The following is a 20,783-nucleotide window of genomic DNA, read 5'->3' as shown; positions in this document are numbered from 1 at the left end:
AGCCGTCCACCAGGGCAGGGTCTTCCACCTGGCCATCACCATGCTCACCGTACGGCAGCTGAGCGACCCTGCCAACATCAAACACTGAGGTCAAAAATGGCCAATAATAATTAAAAAAAATAAAAATAAAAGGAGTGTGTATGGGGGTGTTTGTATAGAGGGCCTAATCTGCAGATAAATCGTCCGGTGCTGTAACAGCCTGAACACAGAGCAGGCCCAGCTCCCAGCTCATGAGCCAAAACTGTCATTTCAGCCAGCTGCAACATTGCATGCAATCACTCTTTCTTTCGAACTCGGTCTCTTGCTCTCCCACACGCAAACACGCGTACAGATGGCGGTCCACTCCTCCGTGATCCCCCCGTCCTCACACACGCTCTGTGATTATCCCCTCATCTCTACCACAGCCCCAGGAACAGGATTATTACTGGGGGTTGCCTGCATCAGTCCCAACCAGGTATCATAATAAGGCTCCTACAGCTCCTACACAGGATGCAACAAAATAACGTCATTCCACACATTCTGAGGGCCCTGCCCGTGAGCAAACGAACGCACACACACACACACGTCAGCAGGTCTAATTTAGATAGAGACAAGCTCATTTTCAAGGCTGAAATCATTTGAGGAGATCTGAAGTGAGCAATAACAACAGCACAGTGGAGTATTAGGGGGAGAGAGACATCTGGGATGATCACACTTGACGTTTATGAATTTAGAAACCCTGCCAATGGCTGAGAGGGAACGGGCTGTTTCCATCTCTCCAGTCCGTTGCATCAGGTAGTAGATGACTAGCAAGTGTCTTACCTCTCACGCCAACAGGACAAACGGACAAATCCGTCCATGCAAACAGTCTCAGGCCTTGCCTGCTGACCCCCAGGTTTCTACAAGGACGGGGGGTGACGCCTGAATGCCCCAGGGCCGCGCTAGGAGAGGTGGACCCAGACAGGACAGCTGAGCGTGATTAGGTGGAGGTCTCTCCAGGCCGGATGACTGAGTGTCCCCGCGTCTAATGAGCCGTCCTGGGCTCCAGGCTCTGGCAGTGATGGACCGGGGAGCTGTGGTCCTCCTCAGGGCCGGCACAGCAGAGCTTCCCCTCCAACCCCCATCCCCACCCCCTCGTCTACAGCCCCACCTGGCCCCTCTACGCCCTTGTTGCCGGAGGAGGGTGCTATGAGGACAGCTACTTTAGAAGGGATGCTTCGAGTCCTTGTTCTCGTTTGGGGCCGTCGGAAAAAACAGCCATTGGAAGCAGTGGGATGTGACTCATAGGAGTATTAGCTCTATACAAATCCCTCACCATGATATATAGCGATGCTTATTCGAGTTCCAAAGAAAAGAACAGTGTTTGTCCGCCTATTGTTTGCCAGTCCCAGGGGCAGGGCGTGTGGTGTGTTGTGTGGGAGGCTGCAGGGTGCGCGGGCACACCCTGGGGGCGAGTGTTCCCATTGATCCGGCTGCGATCGAAACGGAGAAGGCCTTTCAGCTCGGGCGGCTCCGAAAGGCCTTACGCACCGACTTTCCTGTCGCTGCGCTCGTCCACTCTGGGTAGAATCAATGGCTGAGTGCCGTTCCACAGCTAACGCGCAGCGCCGTGCGGAGCTGCTGCAAGCAAGAGCTGCAGCCAATGCAGGGCCGCTTCTCGCTTGCGTTGCAGAATGTGTCGTCGGACTCCTCCGGTTGGTTTTTATTAACGAGCTGGACTTTTCGGTGCGATGGCCGGCTGGTAGAGGGAGACTTTGGGGAGGATGCGTCTGACGGGGGGGGGGGAGCGGCTGCAACATTCGCGAGTCCACCATCCCCATGGAAACGACCCTAGGGAAGGTCCCGTGGTAGCTTCGGATTCATCAACGCGAGCCGAGAAATGATGACTGTCCCAATGCCCCGGCACCGAGATATTCAGTCATCTGCTAACCTGACAGGCCCAACATTCCCTGTGTGTCTCTCTGTGTGCGTGCCTGCGTGTGTCAGAGGAAGAGAGCCAGCTAAAGGGAAAGAGGCAGAGAAAGGGGGGATGAGAGGGGGAGAGCGAGAAGAGAGAGGGAGAGACGGGGAGAAAGCGAGAGGGAGAAAGAGAGAGCACAAAACGTGTCTCAGGGGAGCAACTCTGGGCAAATTGCAACCCTCCTCGATTTTCCACATCAAGGCTTTCCACATCAGCTGTGAATGCCGAGGATATATCCCGTCCATGCCAAATGCACTGGCCCCGAATCACCTCCGAGAGAGATACCTTTCACAGAAGGCCCACAGAAAGACAGCTTGCTATCTCTCTCCTCTTCCTTTCTATTTCTCTGTCCCGGCAGCAATATGGCAGGCAGGCGGTGAATGAGCTGGGGTTTATCTATCACTTTCATGAATTTGACACCTATCTCTTGCTATTTCCTCGCTCCCTCCTCCTTCCTTTCTTCCCCACCCCCTATCCTTGCAGGGCTGCGTGCACACAGTATGAATGTCAGGTGATGGCCGACTAGCAGCTAGAGTCACTAGAGTCATTAGTCAGGACTGTGTGACGGGCAGAAGGTCATTAGACATCATTAGCTCAGAGACAACCCAGGCCCTGATCTAATAGGTCACAGCGTGCTGACTAACTCCTTATTATACACTCACATACACAAACCCATACATGAACATGAATACCTACACACACACACGCACGCACACACACACACACACACACACACACACTCACACACACACACACACCCAGGACTGGCTTAGTATGCGAACACACACTTCCTCAGCGCCGTGTCTGACACTACCTTGCTTATCTTCTCTCATCTCATCTATCCAGCGTACAGCTCCATTAGAGGAGGCGACCACGCTACAGGACAATCATGAAGAGATAGCGCTGCAGGAGATGCACACTAAATGGTTCAGGTATGAAATGGTAGGTGTGTGTGTGTGTGTGGGGGGGAGGACTTATGGTGGGTTTGTGTGTGTGTGCGTGTGACTTACAGTGTGTGTGTGTGTGTGTGTGTGTGTGTGTGTGTGTGGGACTTACGGTGGGCGTGTGTGAGAGCCCTCTCTGGTGATCACTCCTTCCTTCTCCATCAGCATCTGTCTGAAGGTGCTCACCTTCTGTCTGATCTCCTCCTCCAAGTACCTGCAGAGCAGGAACACAAGACACACCAGAGCTCAGCACAAATGTCACGCACACACACTCAGGCACATGCAAACACACCCCTAACACACACACACTGTTATTAATAACCCCCGAGGTTGGTTTCCTTAACAGCGCAGTGAAGGCTGTGCGCTCCCAGGTTTGTACCGGGCATGAATGATAGATCGCTCTCTATCACAAAGGTCAAACAGGGGAGCTAATAAAGACATGGCACACACACACACACACACACACACAGGAAGCAGCGGTGCATGGTGAACACAGCTCGGCTGTTTGGTGCAACAGCCACGGCCAGACAACTGATCCATCACACGCGTCCTCTATCAGCACAGCAACGGCTAATCATCATCTGTCATAGCAGACGCACGCCGGCGTACGACCCGTGTCGTCTCCATACAGAACATAAACGGCGGGGAAAAACCCCCCGAGACGGAAACCCATCTGTACCGTGACCCGGGTGTCACGCCGCAGTGTTGAGGGACTGTCACCTCTGCATGGCTTCTCCGACACGTGATGAGGCAAATTCAGATGAGCGGCCGTGGACCAGACCTCGACCAACCCCACCCCCCTCCTCCGGGCTCTGGGTGTCATGTCTTGTTTCCCAGCGGAGCGAAGCAGCCCTGCAGAGGCCAGAACCAGGCCAGGGGGGGGGGGAACCTACTGGAGGCCCACTCCCCCTAGAGTTTCAATCTGCAAACTGGAACACACGTTGTAAATGTATTCATGAGCCAGCAGCAGATTCAGGAGGTGGTGGTGGGGGGGATGACAGACACACAACCTGGGGCTCCTCATGACAGCAAAACGAACGCACATAAACGTTCTCAACCAACTCAGTAACCACAAATTGGACAGTTCTGGTTCTGTGACTTGCTGACAGTTTCCTGCTGTTGGAGCAAAGCCAGAGTACACACCGTCTGTCTGAGCAAGGCAGCCAGACAGCCTGCCAGCCAGCCAGCCAGCCAGGCAGGCAGAAGGCACCTAAAGATTAGATAGAACGCTCTAAAAGGTTGATGGAGGCAAATCTGATTTCTAAGAGCTCCTACTCTGTCAAATGTGCTCTCGTCTCTTTGAGAGGTGTGCTACTGAGCTGTCTTTGCACTCCATTCCATCACGCCTGCCACAGCCTCATCAGGACTCGCTGGAGCGCACGCAGCTAATCTGCCGCTGAAGTCGGACGAAGGTGGACAGTGACGCGGGCTGTGTGATAATGAGGCGACTGGAGTCACTGTGGCTTCCTCTCTGTGCTGTGTGGGGTGAGTCAGAGGAGAGGACCAGAGAGAGGCCTCGACAGCTGGGAAAGTAGTGCCAGGGGCAGAATATAACACCGCCTGGCTGACAGTTCCAGTTTCAGTGTAGAAACTATCTTGTTAAATAAAGTGCTTTGGCCAGCACAAGATGTGTTTTATGCAGGGACAATTTGAGAAGGTTAAATGTGACTGTGAGAGTCTGAGAGGAAAAATACTGTGTTAATCTAATGCAATACATAATCGTTCCAATTCTAAGTATACCAATTTTTTCAAATGTAACAAGCTTCCTCTTATGAGCACTTAACAGCACCCTCTGCTCATTTAGCCCTGATTGAGCTAAACACACACACACACACACTGGAGGAGCTGTCAACTGGTAGGTGCTGGAACAAATCCTATCCTCAAAAGCCACACAGACTCTCTCTCTCTCTCTCTCTCTCTCTCTCTCTCTCTCTCTCTCTCTCTCTCTCTCTCTCTCTTTGTTAATTGGTCATGGCACCTATTCCAGAAACCAGGACATTAATTAATCAGTGCTTCATTTCAGAAAATGGCAATAGTCAGAGGACATTTGCCTTTGGAGATTAAAACGAGGATCGGCTCCATTCCCTTCCATACTGCCAGGCCGACGGTATCAGGTCCATGGTGGAGGAAATGAGATTAGGGAGTGTGTGTGTGTGTGGCTTTAAGGCAAAGTGTGACCAGAACCGGTCTCTCCCTGGCGTAGAGCAATCCCCCAGCCCAGCAGCTATCAACACAGCACAATGGAGGCCAGACACACTCACCTAATTTTCTATTCATGGGCTTCCCGTGCACGGGGACAGGAGCCATGAGCAATAGCGTCCCTGTGTGCTGCTGTATAGGCGTGTCAGGATGAGGGGCTTTGGTCTGTCTGTTCTAGTGCGCTCTCCTGCTCAGCTGACTGTGGCGTATCGTCTGAGCTGAGAGGGAGAGAGGAGAGCCTCGGAATAGATGCCCATTGTGGCCTGATGCTCCTCAGACCAGACAAACGTCTGGCTGGAGGCCGGAGGCTGGAGGTCGGAGGCTGCACGCTCCACTGTGTTGATGATGGCCGAGATGTTGAGGAGCGCCAGACACACGCTGTCAGCTGACGGTTAAGCAAAGACATAAATGAAGGGTCCCGGCCCCAAGCTGGCGGGCTGCTGCCGACCGACCACGCCACACAGGGCCTCTCCTCCTCCTCACTTCACTTCACTGCGCCAGTTTCTCCCCTTGGTTCTCAGGCGCAGCCAAGCCTGCAGTGAAACAGCAAGGCCTCGGTTCTCACGGGCCGGGCTAGCCAGCGTGATGGTCTTAGGAGATGTGGGGGTGCGTACTCAGTAGAGCATGTAATGGCTGGGGTTTAACAACAACCCTGAGCTTTATCTGGTCCCCCCTGGAGCCCCTCCTCCAGCACCTGCACAAACTCCTGGATCTGACTGCTGGAAAGGACCCAATGTTGTTTTACGACTCGTCCAAAAAGCGCTATCCGTATCGGCGAAATGACAGATCGTTTCTTTAGAATGTGTTAAAAGGTTTTACGAAAGAAAAAGAAAATCTATGCCAACCCCAAAATCATTAGGCGTAAACTGTCAAGTATTGGCCGCGTTTCCCAGATTCTTGTGCTGCCTTCGGGTCACATGACCCAAAGGTTCATAACGAACCATCGTTGTGTTTACCCAATTTTACCCAATACAAAAACGAATAAAAATAATTTTCTTTTAACCTTCGCAATGTGGAGGGTCTGAGACAGCCCAACGGTTAAAAGAAAATGCTTCACTTTGTTTTTTTATGCGGTAAAGTTGTCGCAATATGACGGTGGGTCACAATGACTGATGGGTCAGAATGACCCGAAAATAACACAAGGGTTAAGAATCTCTAAAGCGCTAAGAGCTTCTTAGGAGCGCTCTTAAGAGCGCTGCGAAAGAAGGACGTGTTTCCCAGAGTCGTTCTTAGCTTAAGAAGATCTTTCACTAAGAAAGCGCTTGGTCGCCTTCTTAGCGACCAAACGCTCACTGCAGCCGCGTCAGGGAAAGTTATATCTGACACTCAAAGGAATACTAAAACCATGCGTAATGATAAATGTGCGCCCACAGCTGCAGAACACCAACGCAAGAAAAATAATAGCATACGGAAAAAAATAACGATATAAAATTAAGATTTGCCCATGTGTTCCTGTAGCTACATAAATAAAATGAATCGTCATTACTATCACTCATTAGGTTTTCCCACACATTCGGCATCTGCATATGAGTTTACATTAGCTATAAAAACATCAACAACCCTGTGGCATTTCACAGATAAGGGAAACTGACAGGTGTAATTGAACTTGGCTGGATGTTTCCCTGCTCCAACACACCTGATTCAAATGAATGGTCGTTAACAAGCTTCTGCATAACTAGATAACGACCCATTCATTTGAATCAGGTATGTTGGAGCAGGGAAACATCTCAGACGTGCAGGACAGGGGGTCCCTGAGGATCAGGGTTGAAGACCTCTGATGTATAGGGCTTGAAAGCTAGGAAATGACGCAAAATGATCCACACAACACCTGGTTGAAAAGGAAAAGTAGTTTATTTAAAAAAACAAATAGAAACAAAAAGCAGTGGCACCGCTGTCTTACTGGGCGTCTGCATCTGCATCACCTGCAATGAAGGGAGATTGATTAGTGAAATTGAACGGGATACATTGTGCAATGCGGAGAAAAAAAAAAAATCGCCCCTTACCTCCATCCTGGGGGAGAATTATTGGGACCGAGATGGAGGGACGGTTGATCTGCGCCTCGGCGAGTGCCAGCTGTCTCCGGTGCAGCTCCAACCTCTGGCGTTTGATCTGCACCATCTCCTCCTGGAGGGCAGTCTGTCTCTCCAGTTGGCCCTCTATCCCCCGCAGCACCACCAGTTTCTCCCTCTCGAGACGCACCAGCGTCTCGCTGCAGGTGCAGGTCGTTATGGGGGGCCGCCCTCTTAAGCATCCCCGCATGCAGACACCGGGCCCTGCTGGTTGGCGCACGGGGACAGGGCTCGGTTGTGGGGGGTGGTCCTCTCCTGGGGACGTGCATGTCGCTGCTCTGCTCCCAGATGGCTCCTCCTCCTCCTCCTCCTCCTCGCTGTTTTCTGAGAGGCCCTCGTCCCCCAGAAGATTGAGGCCCCAACTAATGCCTTCAGAGGCCTTCTTTCCAATTATGGAAAGGACTTTTTCCTCGTCCGGAGTGAGGGTTGGAGCACCAGGTGCGCCACCACCCGTGCCCATGCTCTCTCGCCTCACCTTTGCACTTTTTTTTTTGGTTTGGCTTTGGAACTCCTGCCACTTTTTCCTTACAGCACCCCAGTCTCGCAGGCCACAGGGACTAGAGGGGGACATCTTCTGGGCTATGGCCTGCCAAATTCGGTTCTTTAATACAAAGTTTCTTTTGTCCTTTGTTCCCCCAAATAAGTCATCACGGTGCTGCCAGACCTCGTCCACTAATACGGCCATCTCCTCTGGGGTAAACGAAGGCGACCTCTTGCTCCGTTTGCTGGCTGTTTTTTCCATTGTGTGCCTGGCTGGCTGCCATTCTCCATGTGTGTGCCTAGCCACAGGGGGTATATATGCGTTAATGGGCTTGATTACTACTTGGATACACCTGTTAGCTGTGATCACACATACACACACGCGCCCGTGTACTAACTGCACCTGTGTGTGGGGACCACAGGGTGTTGTGTGTGATTTATGCGCTGATAAAGTGATAGGCGATAGATTTGCCTGGCATCGATTGATTTAGATTCAGCGCTACTTCTTAGACGAACCCTTCTTAACCCTTGTGTTATATTCGGGTCATTCTGACCCATCAGTCATTGTGACCCACCGTCGTATTGCGACAACTTTACCTCATACAAAAACAAAGTGAAGCATTTTCTTTTAACCGTTGGGCTGTCTCAGACCCCCCACATTGCAAATGTTAAAAGAAAAGTATTTTTATTTGTTTTTGTATTGGGTAAAATTGGGTAAACACAACGATGGTTCGTTATGAACCTTTGGGTCATGTGACCCGAAGGCAGAATAAAGGGTTAAGTCCTTAAGAACGATCAAATCTGGGAAACGCGGCCATTCAGCCATCTTACCAGAGGCTGTTATGAAACATGCAACCAAACCTGCGTCTTTGATCTAAACATTTAATTAGCGCTGCTCTGTGGGGTATAGGTCAATGTTCTGCACTATCGGCGTCCTGTTGTGCTCTGCACTCACCGCTCTTAATGCAGCTCTGTGCAGCTGGAGAATTGTAGCACTGTATTCAAACGTTAACAAGTGTGGAGGTGTGGAGGAAATAATGTTAAATAGAGAGTAGTGTAAGAATGTCTGTCTGTGTGTGTGTGTGTGTGTGTGTGTGTAGTGAGAGTGAGAGTGAGTGGAGAGAGACAGGGAGGGACATGAATCCGACAAGGACTCCCTGCCACCCCAGCCGTGACAAATCACCTCTATTAAAACACCTGATTGAAGTAATTAGACTACCTTGGACACTGAGAGATGCCCTTCATTAGCAAGGGACCCTGGGAAATAAATAGCTCGGACTCGAAAACCATCCTTCGTTTGATAGTCATTGATTGGAGGTGGGCTCTTAGGAGACTCGTCCAATCCACGGGTCCCCAGGTAGCGTTGTCCGCACCTGGGACACACACCTAATCGATACCCGAGCAATAAGCTTAGTGTCAGAGCAATGTGAATGTAGTTAGTGAGATTGAATGGCTTTTGGGGGGAAACGATTGAATGGCTTTGGGTGGAGAATTTTTATTTTTTTTTAATAAGGAGAGAAAAAAAAAACGGTTTTCTATTTTGGAGAACAAATTAATAAACCCACAGAGCTGCACAGAGAAATAGTTCAGCTCTCAAGTGGAGAGCAATTTCAATCAATGCATTCTAATTGCATAAATCATCTCAAGTCACACACTGTTTAAGGGGTATGAACGGGGAGAAACCTGGCCTACTTGGATGGCGTTGGAAAGAAAAAGAATGAGCCCTAATTTCCCGCAGTGCAACCCCTCTCTCCGTCTCCTACACGGTGGAGCATGAGCAGATCACATGACTCCGTCCCTGCCATCCTCTTGGCTGTTTGTCTTCCTCGAGACCAGTGGAGATTGCGTTTGGAGGGAATCAGCACAAGCAGATTGACTGACTAGGGCCGAAAGGCCGGAATGAACATGGGGGTCATTCTATCTGAAAGGGTTCTTTTGTTCTTCTCCTATTCCTAGACTTAGCCTGGCAAGTCACTCCCGTGGCAGGCAGTATTGATTCCAGCACAAAGCAGAGCCTGGGAACAGGGCGATTCAGGAGAACGCTCCTCTCAAGAACTCATCATCTCAGTCCACAACAGCCGCCCCTCAATATGGTTTCCTCGACGAGGCACTCCTCTGTGTGGACGGGCCCTTCCATGCTTCTATCCTGTTCTTTGCCCTATCTCAGCCCTTATCCAATATTCCTACTCCTCACATTCATATTAGGCAACTAAAATAGGTCACTTCTATTTGATATAGGCTACTTGACAGGACTATCAGGTCTTTGAGAAGTTTCATGATAAAACGTCAACTAAATCTGCCACAGGACGTCAGTACGTTACTGTGAGCTGGCTCACATGTATGTCAGTAAAACCATACAGAAACTGACATTAGGCTCAAGCTAATTAATTTCCTTTGCTCTATTGAAGCTTCGCAGCTTATACATTCATGTATGCCTGAGGACATATTGACATAGGTGCCATTGTGTGTACGTAAGCCTATGGATGTTAGTCACCAGCCAAAGTATCCTCTCCGTAAACAACAGCTATCTCTCAAACACACTCTGCTCCGCGCTCCTTCCTGAAAGATCAGTCCCCACCTCTGATCGCTATGCAGGAAACGGTCTGAGCTACGACGACACTCACTGAGTGAGAGAGCGACTTCTGGAGAGAGTAAGTGAGGGAGTGAATTTGTATGTGCATGTGTGTGTGTGTGTGTGAAGTATGCTCATTAAGAGGTTGAGACTGGGCAGCTCTCTCCCCAGGGGTTGTAATCATGCAGATGCTCATTAGGGCTCAATTATTACAAACACAAATCGAAAAACAGAGATCTGTGTGGACCAGTGTAGAGGCAACACTGGATGAGCTTCAGTCACGGATATTACTGTAATATCTAGTTCTACACTAACAGGCTTGTAGTTACACTTCTCACTGGAGCCTATATTGGACATCCATCCATTTAAAGATGACAGTCTAGACATTGTTTGCTTATCCACAGGCGATTTCCCTATGACTCATTAGCATAACAGGAAGTAGCCTTGGAAACGTCCTGTTGGGAAGCCCCTGATGTGTTGGGATCACTCTGGGCCTCATGCTGGCCACTGATTGGCTGCACGCTGGCTACGCCAACCAGGCTTGTATTCCAAAGTATGAACCATCAATGCAGGCAACCCCATCCTCCCTAACTGGACATGCAGGGGCCAGCAGCAGGGGCCAGCAGCAGGGGCCAGCAGCAGGGGCCAGCAGCAGGGGCCAGCAGCAGGGGCCAGCAGCAGGGGCCAGGATGGAAGCCAGGATGGAAGAGGCCAGGATGGAAGAGGCCAGGATGGAAGAGGCCAGGATGGAAGAGGCCAGGATGGAAGAGGCCAGGATGGAAGAGGCCAGGATGGAAGAGGCCAGGCCTCAGTCAGCTTCATGTGCACACGTCTTTAATTGCAGAGCTCCTCTAATTGGATCACAGGGAGAGGCTATCACAAAGGACAGACCATTAATCCCTGGTTTTAGCGTCCGGGAAGGAGGAATAGTGGGGGAGGAGAGGTGGTGGGGGGGGAAGGGGGATCAAGGCTTGTGGGGGATGGAGGGAAAGAGGAGGCAAACTGCTGGAGGGGTTGTGAAGGAAAGGCTGGTGGTCAACCTGTCCTAATCTCCAGCCATGTCCTTGAGAGAGGCAGACTCTCATGGGGAGGTTTGTGTGTGTGTGCGAGGATGTGTGTGTGTGTTGCTGGAGGGGGGGGGGGTGGCAGGCTTAAATCCACAACAGATAACAGGCTCCAGCCACCATTTTAATTGTCCCTAATACCTAACTCTCCAATCCCTTTCTATCCATGTCTGTATCCTTTTATCCCACTCTTCCTATCTCCTTCACAGGGAAACCAGTTTGTCATTGCATTTGGAGAACAGTGCTAAAAGCAGGACTCATATTTTTACAGGGAACTTCTACATTTATCCCACTAAATGGTCTCCCTTCTTTGAGTTCTAACTAGTCTCCACACATTAGTGAGTCGGGATTGAACAGTGTCTATCAGTCAGTCTCTCCCCGTCCTCATTAAGCAGTCTCCAGGCTGTCACTGGGACTCTTCCTTAGACATATGGCTCCTTTGCATTACTCTAACCAGGGGCAATTAGAGAGCTCATAGCCAGAGGAAGCCAGGGGATTGCGATGGGAGGGGAGGGTAGGAGACAAGTGGAGAGGAGGAGGGGGGTCAGAGTATGGGAGAGAAGAGGGGGGGGGAGGGAGGAGATTAGAGGAGAGGAGAGAAGAGGAGGGCAAAGGAAGGGAGAGGGAGGAGACAGAGTAGAGGAGAGAAGTGGAGGGGAGGGCAGAGGGGAGAGGAGAAGGCCCTGACAGATGGCAGTGCTCCCCCCCCCTCTCATCATGACATCCAGGAGCTTCACTATCAGCCACATCAATCTGGCACACACTGCCATTACCCTGCAGTCGCCCCACTCCTCCACCCTCCAACCTGCTTCCTCACCAGCAGAAAGAAAATGGAAGATAGTGGAGGAGAAGGGAGGGGGGGGGGCAAGGAGCGGTCTAGACAGAGACAAATACAATGATGCCAGAAAGACGCCAACCCCACTTACTACACCATCCCCTGCCCCACACGCCCCTAGGAGCCAGGGATTGCTTCATAGCTGTGGCTAAGATGGGTTGCTAGGATGGGGGTGGGTGGCTAGGATGGGGGTGGGTGGCTAGGATGGGGGTGGGTGGCTAGGATGGGGAAGGGTGGCTAGGATGGGGGTGGGTGGCTAGGATGGGGAAGGGTGGCTAGGATGGGGGTGGGTGGCTAGGATGGGGAAGGGTGGCTAGGATGGGGGTGGGTGGCTAGGATGGGGAAGGGTGGCTAGGATGGGGAAGGGTGGCTAGGATGGGGGTGGGTGGCTGAGATGGGGGTGGGTAAAATCTGAAAATTCAGATGATATCAATGATCTCGCCATGGTTAGGCCTCGCCTCACCCTCGCCTCACCCTCGCCTCACCCTCGCCTCACCCTGCTCCACACACACTACTCAGCTAAGCCTGACAGCAGAGCAGCTGGCGTAAGATTTCAGTGTCGCATTACCAGAGCTATTCTCTGTGTTTCCCTTCCAAGCGACAGCTTGAATGAGCCTACACAATGAAGCACAGCTGGTAAGCCCTGTGCAGTTAGTGTTTTCTTCAGAAACTAAGAGTCTCGGGTTACACAAACGCTGTTTTGCTGCGGGACTGTCGACCGTGCCTCTTCAAGCAGACACCACCGCTAACTGGAAAATGAAATGAAGAGTTCATCAAAGGACATGTGACATAACAGTATATCAGATGACAGAAAAGCGTTTCAATGTCTGCTTCTGTTGAGCCCTGGATGACGTATACGTGATTTTAGGATACAATAAAAGATGCCTTAGCGAGAGCCTAGGATAGAATGAGGATCACCCATCTGCTGGATTTGCATCTTCATTGATTCAAATGCCCCCAGTGTCATACACTCTGCTCTTTGGAGACATCCGTTCAAAGTGAGCATACTGCTAATCACTGTCGCCACTACGGTTTCATGAAGAGGAGAAACTGGGTATGACTGATGAACAAAAAATGGGCGTCATTAAAACCTCTACTCATATTACAAAATCTCAACTTGCTATTTTATCTGAATGTCATAACATCCAGTCAAATCAAGGCCCCTCTCAGATCTGAGTTCATCTGGATGCAGTACTGACTGGCGTGACTGACCTTCACGTTCAGACCTAGTCCCAGAAGACACACTGTTTACGCACAACCGACACAAGGTCACCCGGCTGCTTATTAGTTAGCATCACAGCTAGCTAGCCTGTAGGGACTCCTGGAGCCTTGTTGATCCATGTAGCTGAGCGTGCGTCCAGGCTAGACACATCAGATGTGTCTTGCCGCTGGGAAGATTAGAGGAGATGCCAGTCACCACACTAATCCTCTGTGGGCGAGCGTAGCGTTAGCCCTAGCTCTACCACAATTAGCGCCTAAGGAAAGAGCATGTTAACAAGGGATGCTACTGGATGTCCTTCGCTAACTCTCAGGCTCTGGGTCTGGCAGTCATTCCTGGAGGCAGTTAGCATTTTTGTTTACTTTTGAAAACCCCAGAGTGTGAATGTGCTGTGCTTAGATCCTCATCGGAGAGCACAGATGACCTCGGCAGGAGCCGTAGAGTTTCTAGCTGCAGACTCATCCTTATGTCACATGCGGACCGGGTGTTCTGCTGATTCAGACACCGCAGTGTTCTAAAATCTATTTTTACCCAGAAGCCATCTCTCCCCACTCACCCCTGCTCCTCCATCATCTCCTGCAGCTCCATACACTTGAGCTCCACTCTCCTCTTCCTCTCGTGGTCCAGGATCTCTCTGTGGGCCTTCTTCACCAGGACTGGCTCTGGTAGAGGCTCCTCCTCTTCCTCCTCAGGCTCCGCCTCTTCCACTTTGGGCCGCACAGCAGGCACCGATGCTGACCCGCCGGCCACGGCCCCTGGGCCCGGTCCTGGCCCTGCCACGGGCCCTACAGGCTGGGGAACACCGTTGGCACTGTCCTGGGGGGAAGGCAACCTCGCCCCATCGTACATGGCCACAGAGCTCTGTGGAGACAGAGGGGAGAGAGAGACACGTTACCTAACCAGGGTTTTAACAGCAAAAGGTGTCTGACAAAGTTCTAACATTACATTACATTTAGTCATTTAGCAGACGCTCTTATCCAGAGCGACTTACAGTAAGTACAGCGACATTCCCCCGAGGCAAGTAGGATGAAGTGCCTTGCCCAAGGACACAACGTCATTTGGCATAGCCGGGAATCGAACTGGCAACCTTCAGATTACTAGCCCGATTTCCCAACCGCTCAGCCACCTGACTCCCAATACATAAACGAACACCAGACTAGCTCCTGGGAGACAAGAGCGTTAGTTCTTGGTTAGTTCGGTTCTGTCAGCGACCATCCAGGCTGACATCCCTCTAAGGGACTGGGCCAGTTCTCCTGATGATGTGCTCAGCTCCTGGAACCCTCACCACAAGGTAGAGCTAGCTGCAGCCTCGGTGCACATCCCAGACAAGTGAGCTGTTTTACTTTGATCCTTACATCTACAGACAGGCAGCAGGGTTTCTCTCCCAACTGTGCAGCAAGTTGTACACATCCGGGTTATTTAGGGTGGAAGGCGCATGTCGACATGCATCCCCACACAACACGTCAGTAGAGGCCTCCCTCATGCCCCAACAGACCGGCACATTCCAGGGGGAGGGAGCTGAACCATCCACAGAACAAGCTCCTATCCTGCCTGGACGTCAAGGTCAAACATATAGGAGGAACCAGAGCAGAACACTGGGGAACTAGACATTCTGAAGGAATGGTGAGGATCACAGAACTGTATATAGAATTTGTTTGTTGCAATCCCAGGTTTGAATTTATGCAGTGCTTTAATAAGCCAAAGTTTGCACACACAAACCCAGGCCTGTACACATACTGTAGACTTTTGAGTTTGAATGCTGTCCCAACAGTTTTGTAAATCAAAACTCACGTGGTACAAGTGCTGGCCTCGCTGCGGTCTGATGGAGACAGATATGATAGTGCTGTCCAGTCTGGTCTGGAGAAGCCTCTAGTCTCTCTATGAGGCCGGAAGCCTTCTCTGGCCAGCACCGGTCCTGCACAACTAATGGCTTCATTTTTCACCGGGGAGTCAGACAATCCCTGCCGAGGCACTTCATCACTGTCAGTGATGGGAAAGCCAAGCGAGGATGACGCAAACTCTGGATGTCCACCTCCTCCAAACTCCCACTAAATTCAATCCCGTCAAAGAGGAGCTGGGGGGAGTTTGTCTCGTTAAAGGAAAATGAGCATGTCGTCAGCCCGTGTCATGCAGCCGGCTGTCGCAAACAACAACTGAGTTTGCATGGTGTCTTTTGACGAGGGAGAACGGGCGTCTTACTGATGTGTTTGTTACTGAGGAGAGTGGCTGGGCTGTGGGCGAGGGGGAGCGCCGTCAAACGAGCCGAGTCGGTGTGTAGTGACACGACGCTTCTCTGGAAGAACAGGTGGCCGTGCCGCAAGAGACATTGTCGTTGAATCTATTACACTGGAAATCTTCACTTGATATTCTGTGACAGTCATTTCTGTATACACACACACACACACACACACACACTCAACCAAACCCTTGTCTAAAAGAATTCGGGAATGTGAATCCTTATCAGTTTGGTGAAGCAAAGCTGCAATTATAGTCAGTGGGATTGCAACTGACCAAACAGTACATATTAGGGAAGCGCCCAAGGCAAGCGATTTTGAGTCTTCAAAATCCCGTTGTTTACTATATAAAAACTGTGTAAGTGTGTGTGTGTGTACACGAAAGGAGGAAACTAACAAGACATCTCCCATGGTTTTTCTCACTTGACTGAATAATAGCCTTATTCCTGTTTTTCAATTAGGTCTGCTGCCAGTTTGGTCAGTAGCCGGGGGCGATGCTCAGCTAAGCTAGGGTAGGGTAGGATAGGGAAGGCAGGGCTGGGATCTGTGTTCTCGTCTGGTCTGGTAGTTTGGGCTAGGCTGCCCTAAGGAGGCGAAGCCATTATGCATGCTAATGACATGGTCTGTGGATGGCTTGTCTGGCCCACTCGGTCGCCCCAGGCAACACACACGCGCCAACACTGACACCATATGTCCCTGGTCCAAGGTTTGAGGCCTGTCGCAACGACAGCAAACCTCCCCAAATAAACATCCCTTAAGTTACTTGAGTTGAAAATATTTGATGCATACAATTGACTAATTATAATATCACTTGAAATGTATTACACAGAACACAATTGTGTTTTTATCTGTATATGCCATTGTCATATTGATGTATTGTATTTTCACAACAGTAATTTCATTTGTCCATTGGGGACAAATAAAGCTGAAATCCCCTCTAAGAAGTTGGGCTCTCTTATAATAAGGGAACACAATGTTCATCCATCCTTCACGAACATGTAGTCATTCAATTATGCATTAACATATTTATATACTCCCTATTGTATTGTTTTTTATTCCCCTACGGTTGCAAAGTGCATCAAATTCCACCCCTCTCTTCAATCATTAAATGTTCTTATGAATCAATCCCAGCAGAGAGAGTGAGAGAGAGAGATAGAGAGACTAGTCAGAGAGGTTCTGAAGTTGTGAAGCCTCAGTTCATGGTGTGTGAGTACTAACAGGAGGGAAGGCTATCTCGAGCCATTGTTGTTGCCGAGCTACCATCCCTCATTCTTTCAAGGCTGGTGAAGGTTGTCACAACCAGATATTTTTAAACTGAAATGCATTAGTTACACGCATTACACGTGTCCTATCTATTACTCCTGATTGAGCGGCCTCATTTCTACTGCAGCATCTTATGTCTACCTGCCTGCCTGCCTGCCTGACTGCGTGGGTGTGTGTTCTGGTGTGTGCGTTCTGGTGAGTGTGTGTTCTGGTGAGTGTGTGTTCTGGTGTGTGTGGGTTCTGGTGTGTTTGGGTAATGAGAAGCTGCTGCATATGAGCCCTCCCGTCCCTGCAGAGCCCCTGCTGTGACTCCACCACAGACTGCTTTCTGCTGACATCACACCGTACACAGCGCAGCCTGCCGTAAACACAGCGCTTGTTATGCTGCTGAAGCCACCAGGCTTCATTCGCAATGTTGACCAATGCCAATGCTGGGATGATAACCAGCGTTAATCATACCTGAGTCACACTGTTTTTACCATACCAACATGGACCAATAAATAATGCTGTGCTGAAAATTCGGCCTGTGTTGTGACTCATGGACCATCTTTGCGTGACAGTTATTATACTTGACTACTTGCTAATAAGAAGTGATCATAACAGTGTTATGTGCCCGTTTGCCCATTTACCCATAACATAAGGATAGGTTGAGATGCCATGGAGAGACACTATAATGACTATGAGCCATATCTTTACCGGTTCGATTTATTCCTGTCAAACGACGCTTGTCCCTTTCTGTCTTCTTTTCCCTCGTCCTCTCTCTCCCTCGCTCAGAGCCGATGGTCATCTATGTGTGAGAGTGGCGGGATGGTGATGATTGGCTCCCACTGAGTAGAGCACCTCACTGGTGATTACTGTGTGGAAGTAACAGGGGGCACGACCTTGGCTGAGAGACAGGCACACTGATATGAAGAGACAGAGAGAGATGTGGAAAAACCTTCCTGGGTGGTTATCCGTAGGACGAGTTGAAAAGGATATGGACTCGTTTTTTATCTGAGTGGTGGTGGTGGTGGGGTGGGGGGGGAGCTGGGAGGTTAACACATGATTGAAAGAGAACTGCACGTGCTTCTACCTTCAGCTACACAGGAGGTCTCTCTCCTGCTCTCTCTCCTGCTCTGTCTCCTGCTCTCTCTCCTGCTCTCTGTCACACGTTCTCTCTCTGCTTCCTCCTCTTCCCCCCCCCCCCCCTCATCCTCCATATTAATTTGACCCACCTCTTGGTACAAGCTTGTTTTTTTTTTTTTTTTTCGCAGCTTGGCACCCACAGGAGGTTTTTGTCATCTCAAGGTCGGGTTTCTTCATTCCGAGCACGTAGGCGTTCTGTTGGGTGCCAGAAAACAAGCAGCAGCAACTTTTGTTTTCGTCAGAGCAGAGGTTGCATACAAATAGCGTTGGTCTGATAGAGATGGGAAGGAGCATACAGGCCTAGCTAGACAACAACAGCACAATGCTATGTAGGAGATGACAGATCGAGGCCCCACGTCGATTTCAGCGTACTTTTCCGTCTGTTCAGCAAAACATCGGAGACTGAAAGTCAGTTTAAATTGATATTTTCGGAACAATCTAAATACCTATGAAACAACAATTAAAAATCACAGGAAAAACAGCAAGAGCCATAATATCTTCCTCCGTGTAGGCTGTATTTTATATTTTCAATAACCTTCTTCAAATCCAACACTGTGTCCCTCTCCCTCTGGCAGGCAGAGAAAAAAAAGCCAAATGTTACAGAGAAAAAAGAACGGTTGCTGTAAAATTGTCTGCGTATTTCTGGATGCCCTGCTGTAGTGGCGGGCTGGAAATGCTCTGGAAGCTTCCGAGGAGGCTGTGGAGACAGTAGTGCTGAACAGGCTGAGATAATGAGATACTGGACCGAGTGGGTAGTTGGAAACAAACAGATTTTCAAGCGTCTTCCAGATCGTATCATACCCGCATTCATCCCTTGCATTTTGTTTAGGCACTCTCACAGACCCGGCATGGCTTAGGCTTGTGCCAAAGACAGGCTCCAACCACGCCTCAGACATTCTCCATGTATAGCCCATCTAAAAATGGCCACAAAGACACGGGGGGTGAGCAGGGCCCATGTCAGCACATTCTGGGGCTGTTAGTGTGTTGTTTACAGCGGAGGAGATGAACCATGAGGTCCTGCTGGGAAAGGCGAAGGTTGCGGAGGGTTGAGCCTGGTGTGTGTGTGTGTGTGTGTGTGTGTGACGGCTGAGGGGAGAGCCTGGTGTGTGTGTTTGTGGGCTGAGGGGACAGCCTGTCTCCTGCTCTCACATGCCCTGCGCTGGAGAGCCAACATGAAGGTATGTGAGGAGGAGGCTGGGGGAAGGACAACACTAGCCTTCGGTGGAAGAAAGGGTTCCTATATCCTATATCCTCTGCACAAAGGCAGAGGATATAGGATATAAACCAGTCCTGTCCTGTTTTTCTGGGGTAGAGTTAATACTGACAGCAGAGTTCCTACTTTCAGCAGAGTTAGTACTGACAGCTAGCTTAGACAACGATACTTTCTGGGTGGTAAGCATTCTCCAGGAGGATTCATAACGATATACTTTTTTGGGGGGGTTGCAGGCTGACAATCTAGAGGAACACTGCGCTCAGGATGACATGAGATGTGGGCAGCTCCCTGCCCCTCCGTGGAGACTGTGTTTGGAGTTCTACATCTGGTCTTCGTCCTTCTTTTCTGGCTATTTCCGGTAGAGCTGGCTGAGTCTTGAACTGCATTTGCCCAGGATGGTGCTTAAAGCCATACTACCCAGCATGGGTCCACTTTGGCATAAGAGCCTATACAGATCTGGGGCGAGTGATTAGCACGGTGGTGCTGGCGGGATTAGCAAGGTCACTGACGGGGGAGAGAGGGAGATGGAGGGCAGAGGAGAGAGAGTGGGGGTGATGGAGACTCAGGTATATTATTATTATTATTATAGACATCCTCCTCATTCTCTTCCCTGTCCTTCTGCTCCTTCCTGTCTTCCTCTTTTTCCTCTCCCTCCTTCTCCAGTTCTTCAAGACCCAGCTCAGCATCTCCTATTCACCTGCTTTGATTACCAAATAACCACTGCACCGCGGGCACACAATTTGATCCACCGTTAACTGAGAGTGGATTTCATTTTGAATGCCGTCTTTTCCTTTCCTGTGGAATCATCCGCTTGAAATACGAAGTTACGAATAGAGAGTTATGAACACCCAACAGTCATCCCCATCGATCCCAGTCAGAAACTCAATTTAACTCCCTTTCCTTCCTCGTTTGTCCTGGTAGCAAAAATAATTCAATTTCCTCCTTCACCTACAGCAGCTCCGCCATACAGTTAATTTCAGAGGCTGCAGTTCCAGTGTATTCTTTGCCAACAGCAATATGTCTGCCGTCGCTGCTGCATGTTGGGAGGGGAAAATTCAATGCAGCACAGTGAACTGGCTACAGAAAGCACTTTATAAGACCATGTTCCGGACTGGTCATACTAAACTATAAAAGAATGAGGAAGCTGGTTGTGTGGATGTAGCCGGGCTAACCGCCCCACTAAAGTACAGAAACACTCCCAGAGGACGGAATTGGACCAATTCAGCAAGTTTCTGTTCAGTGTTCTAGGAAGTTAGAATAACCTTCCTAGCATGACTGTTTCTCTTACTTAGAGGAAAGCAGAAATTGGAATTTAAGCAACAAGATAAATCCCTTCATCTGGGGAAACATTTAGAGCAGGGGCCTGCTTCTGTGCTCTCTCTCTCTCTCTCTCTCTCTCTCTCTCTCTCTCTCTCTCTCTCTCTCTCTCTCTCTCTCTCTCTCTCTCTCTCTCTCTCTCTCCTCCGCCTTTTGGTCTATCTTTCTTTCTCTCTGCCCTGTCCCTGAGTCATTCTCTATGGATTAGACGGTGCCCTCCTCTTTCTATCCAAACCAACAGTCCATTACTGAATTTCTGACAAGTCTGGCACCCACACTAGGTTTAAATTAGCCTAGCTGTACACATGAG

At 50.0% G+C, this 20,783-nt stretch overlaps 2 protein-coding genes across 3 annotated transcripts in view; both read right to left on the bottom strand.

Annotated features, from left to right (window-relative positions):
- srrm3 (serine/arginine repetitive matrix 3) overlaps positions 1–20,783 on the bottom strand; it is a 54,659-nt gene that overhangs the window by 17,103 nt on the left and 16,773 nt on the right. For both annotated transcript variants that reach the window (XM_062485568.1, XM_062485567.1), the window contains exons 2-4: positions 13,878–14,182; positions 2,996–3,097; positions 1–68 (exon numbers count right to left, since the gene is read on the bottom strand). The exon at positions 1–68 is cut by the window's left edge and continues 58 nt beyond it. In XM_062485568.1, the coding sequence (XP_062341552.1) occupies positions 1–68; positions 2,996–3,097; positions 13,878–14,170 (463 nt within the window). In that variant the 5' untranslated portion in view covers positions 14,171–14,182. The remainder of the gene's footprint in view (positions 69–2,995; positions 3,098–13,877; positions 14,183–20,783) is intronic.
- Positions 6,915–7,883, bottom strand: LOC134039608 (uncharacterized). The gene is made up of 2 exons (XM_062485579.1): positions 7,086–7,883; positions 6,915–7,004 (listed from the first exon to the last, which is right to left on the bottom strand). The coding sequence occupies exons 1-2, from the start codon at positions 7,834–7,836 to the stop codon at positions 6,979–6,981; spliced, it is 777 nt and encodes a 258-aa protein (XP_062341563.1). The 5' UTR covers positions 7,837–7,883; the 3' UTR covers positions 6,915–6,978.

Source organism: Osmerus eperlanus, chromosome 19 (genome assembly GCF_963692335.1).
Source record: "Osmerus eperlanus chromosome 19, fOsmEpe2.1, whole genome shotgun sequence".
Lineage (NCBI taxonomy): Eukaryota > Metazoa > Chordata > Actinopteri > Osmeriformes > Osmeridae > Osmerus > Osmerus eperlanus.
The sequence above is the reverse complement of the archived record's forward strand: the minus strand, read 5'-3'. Positions and strand labels throughout refer to the sequence as shown.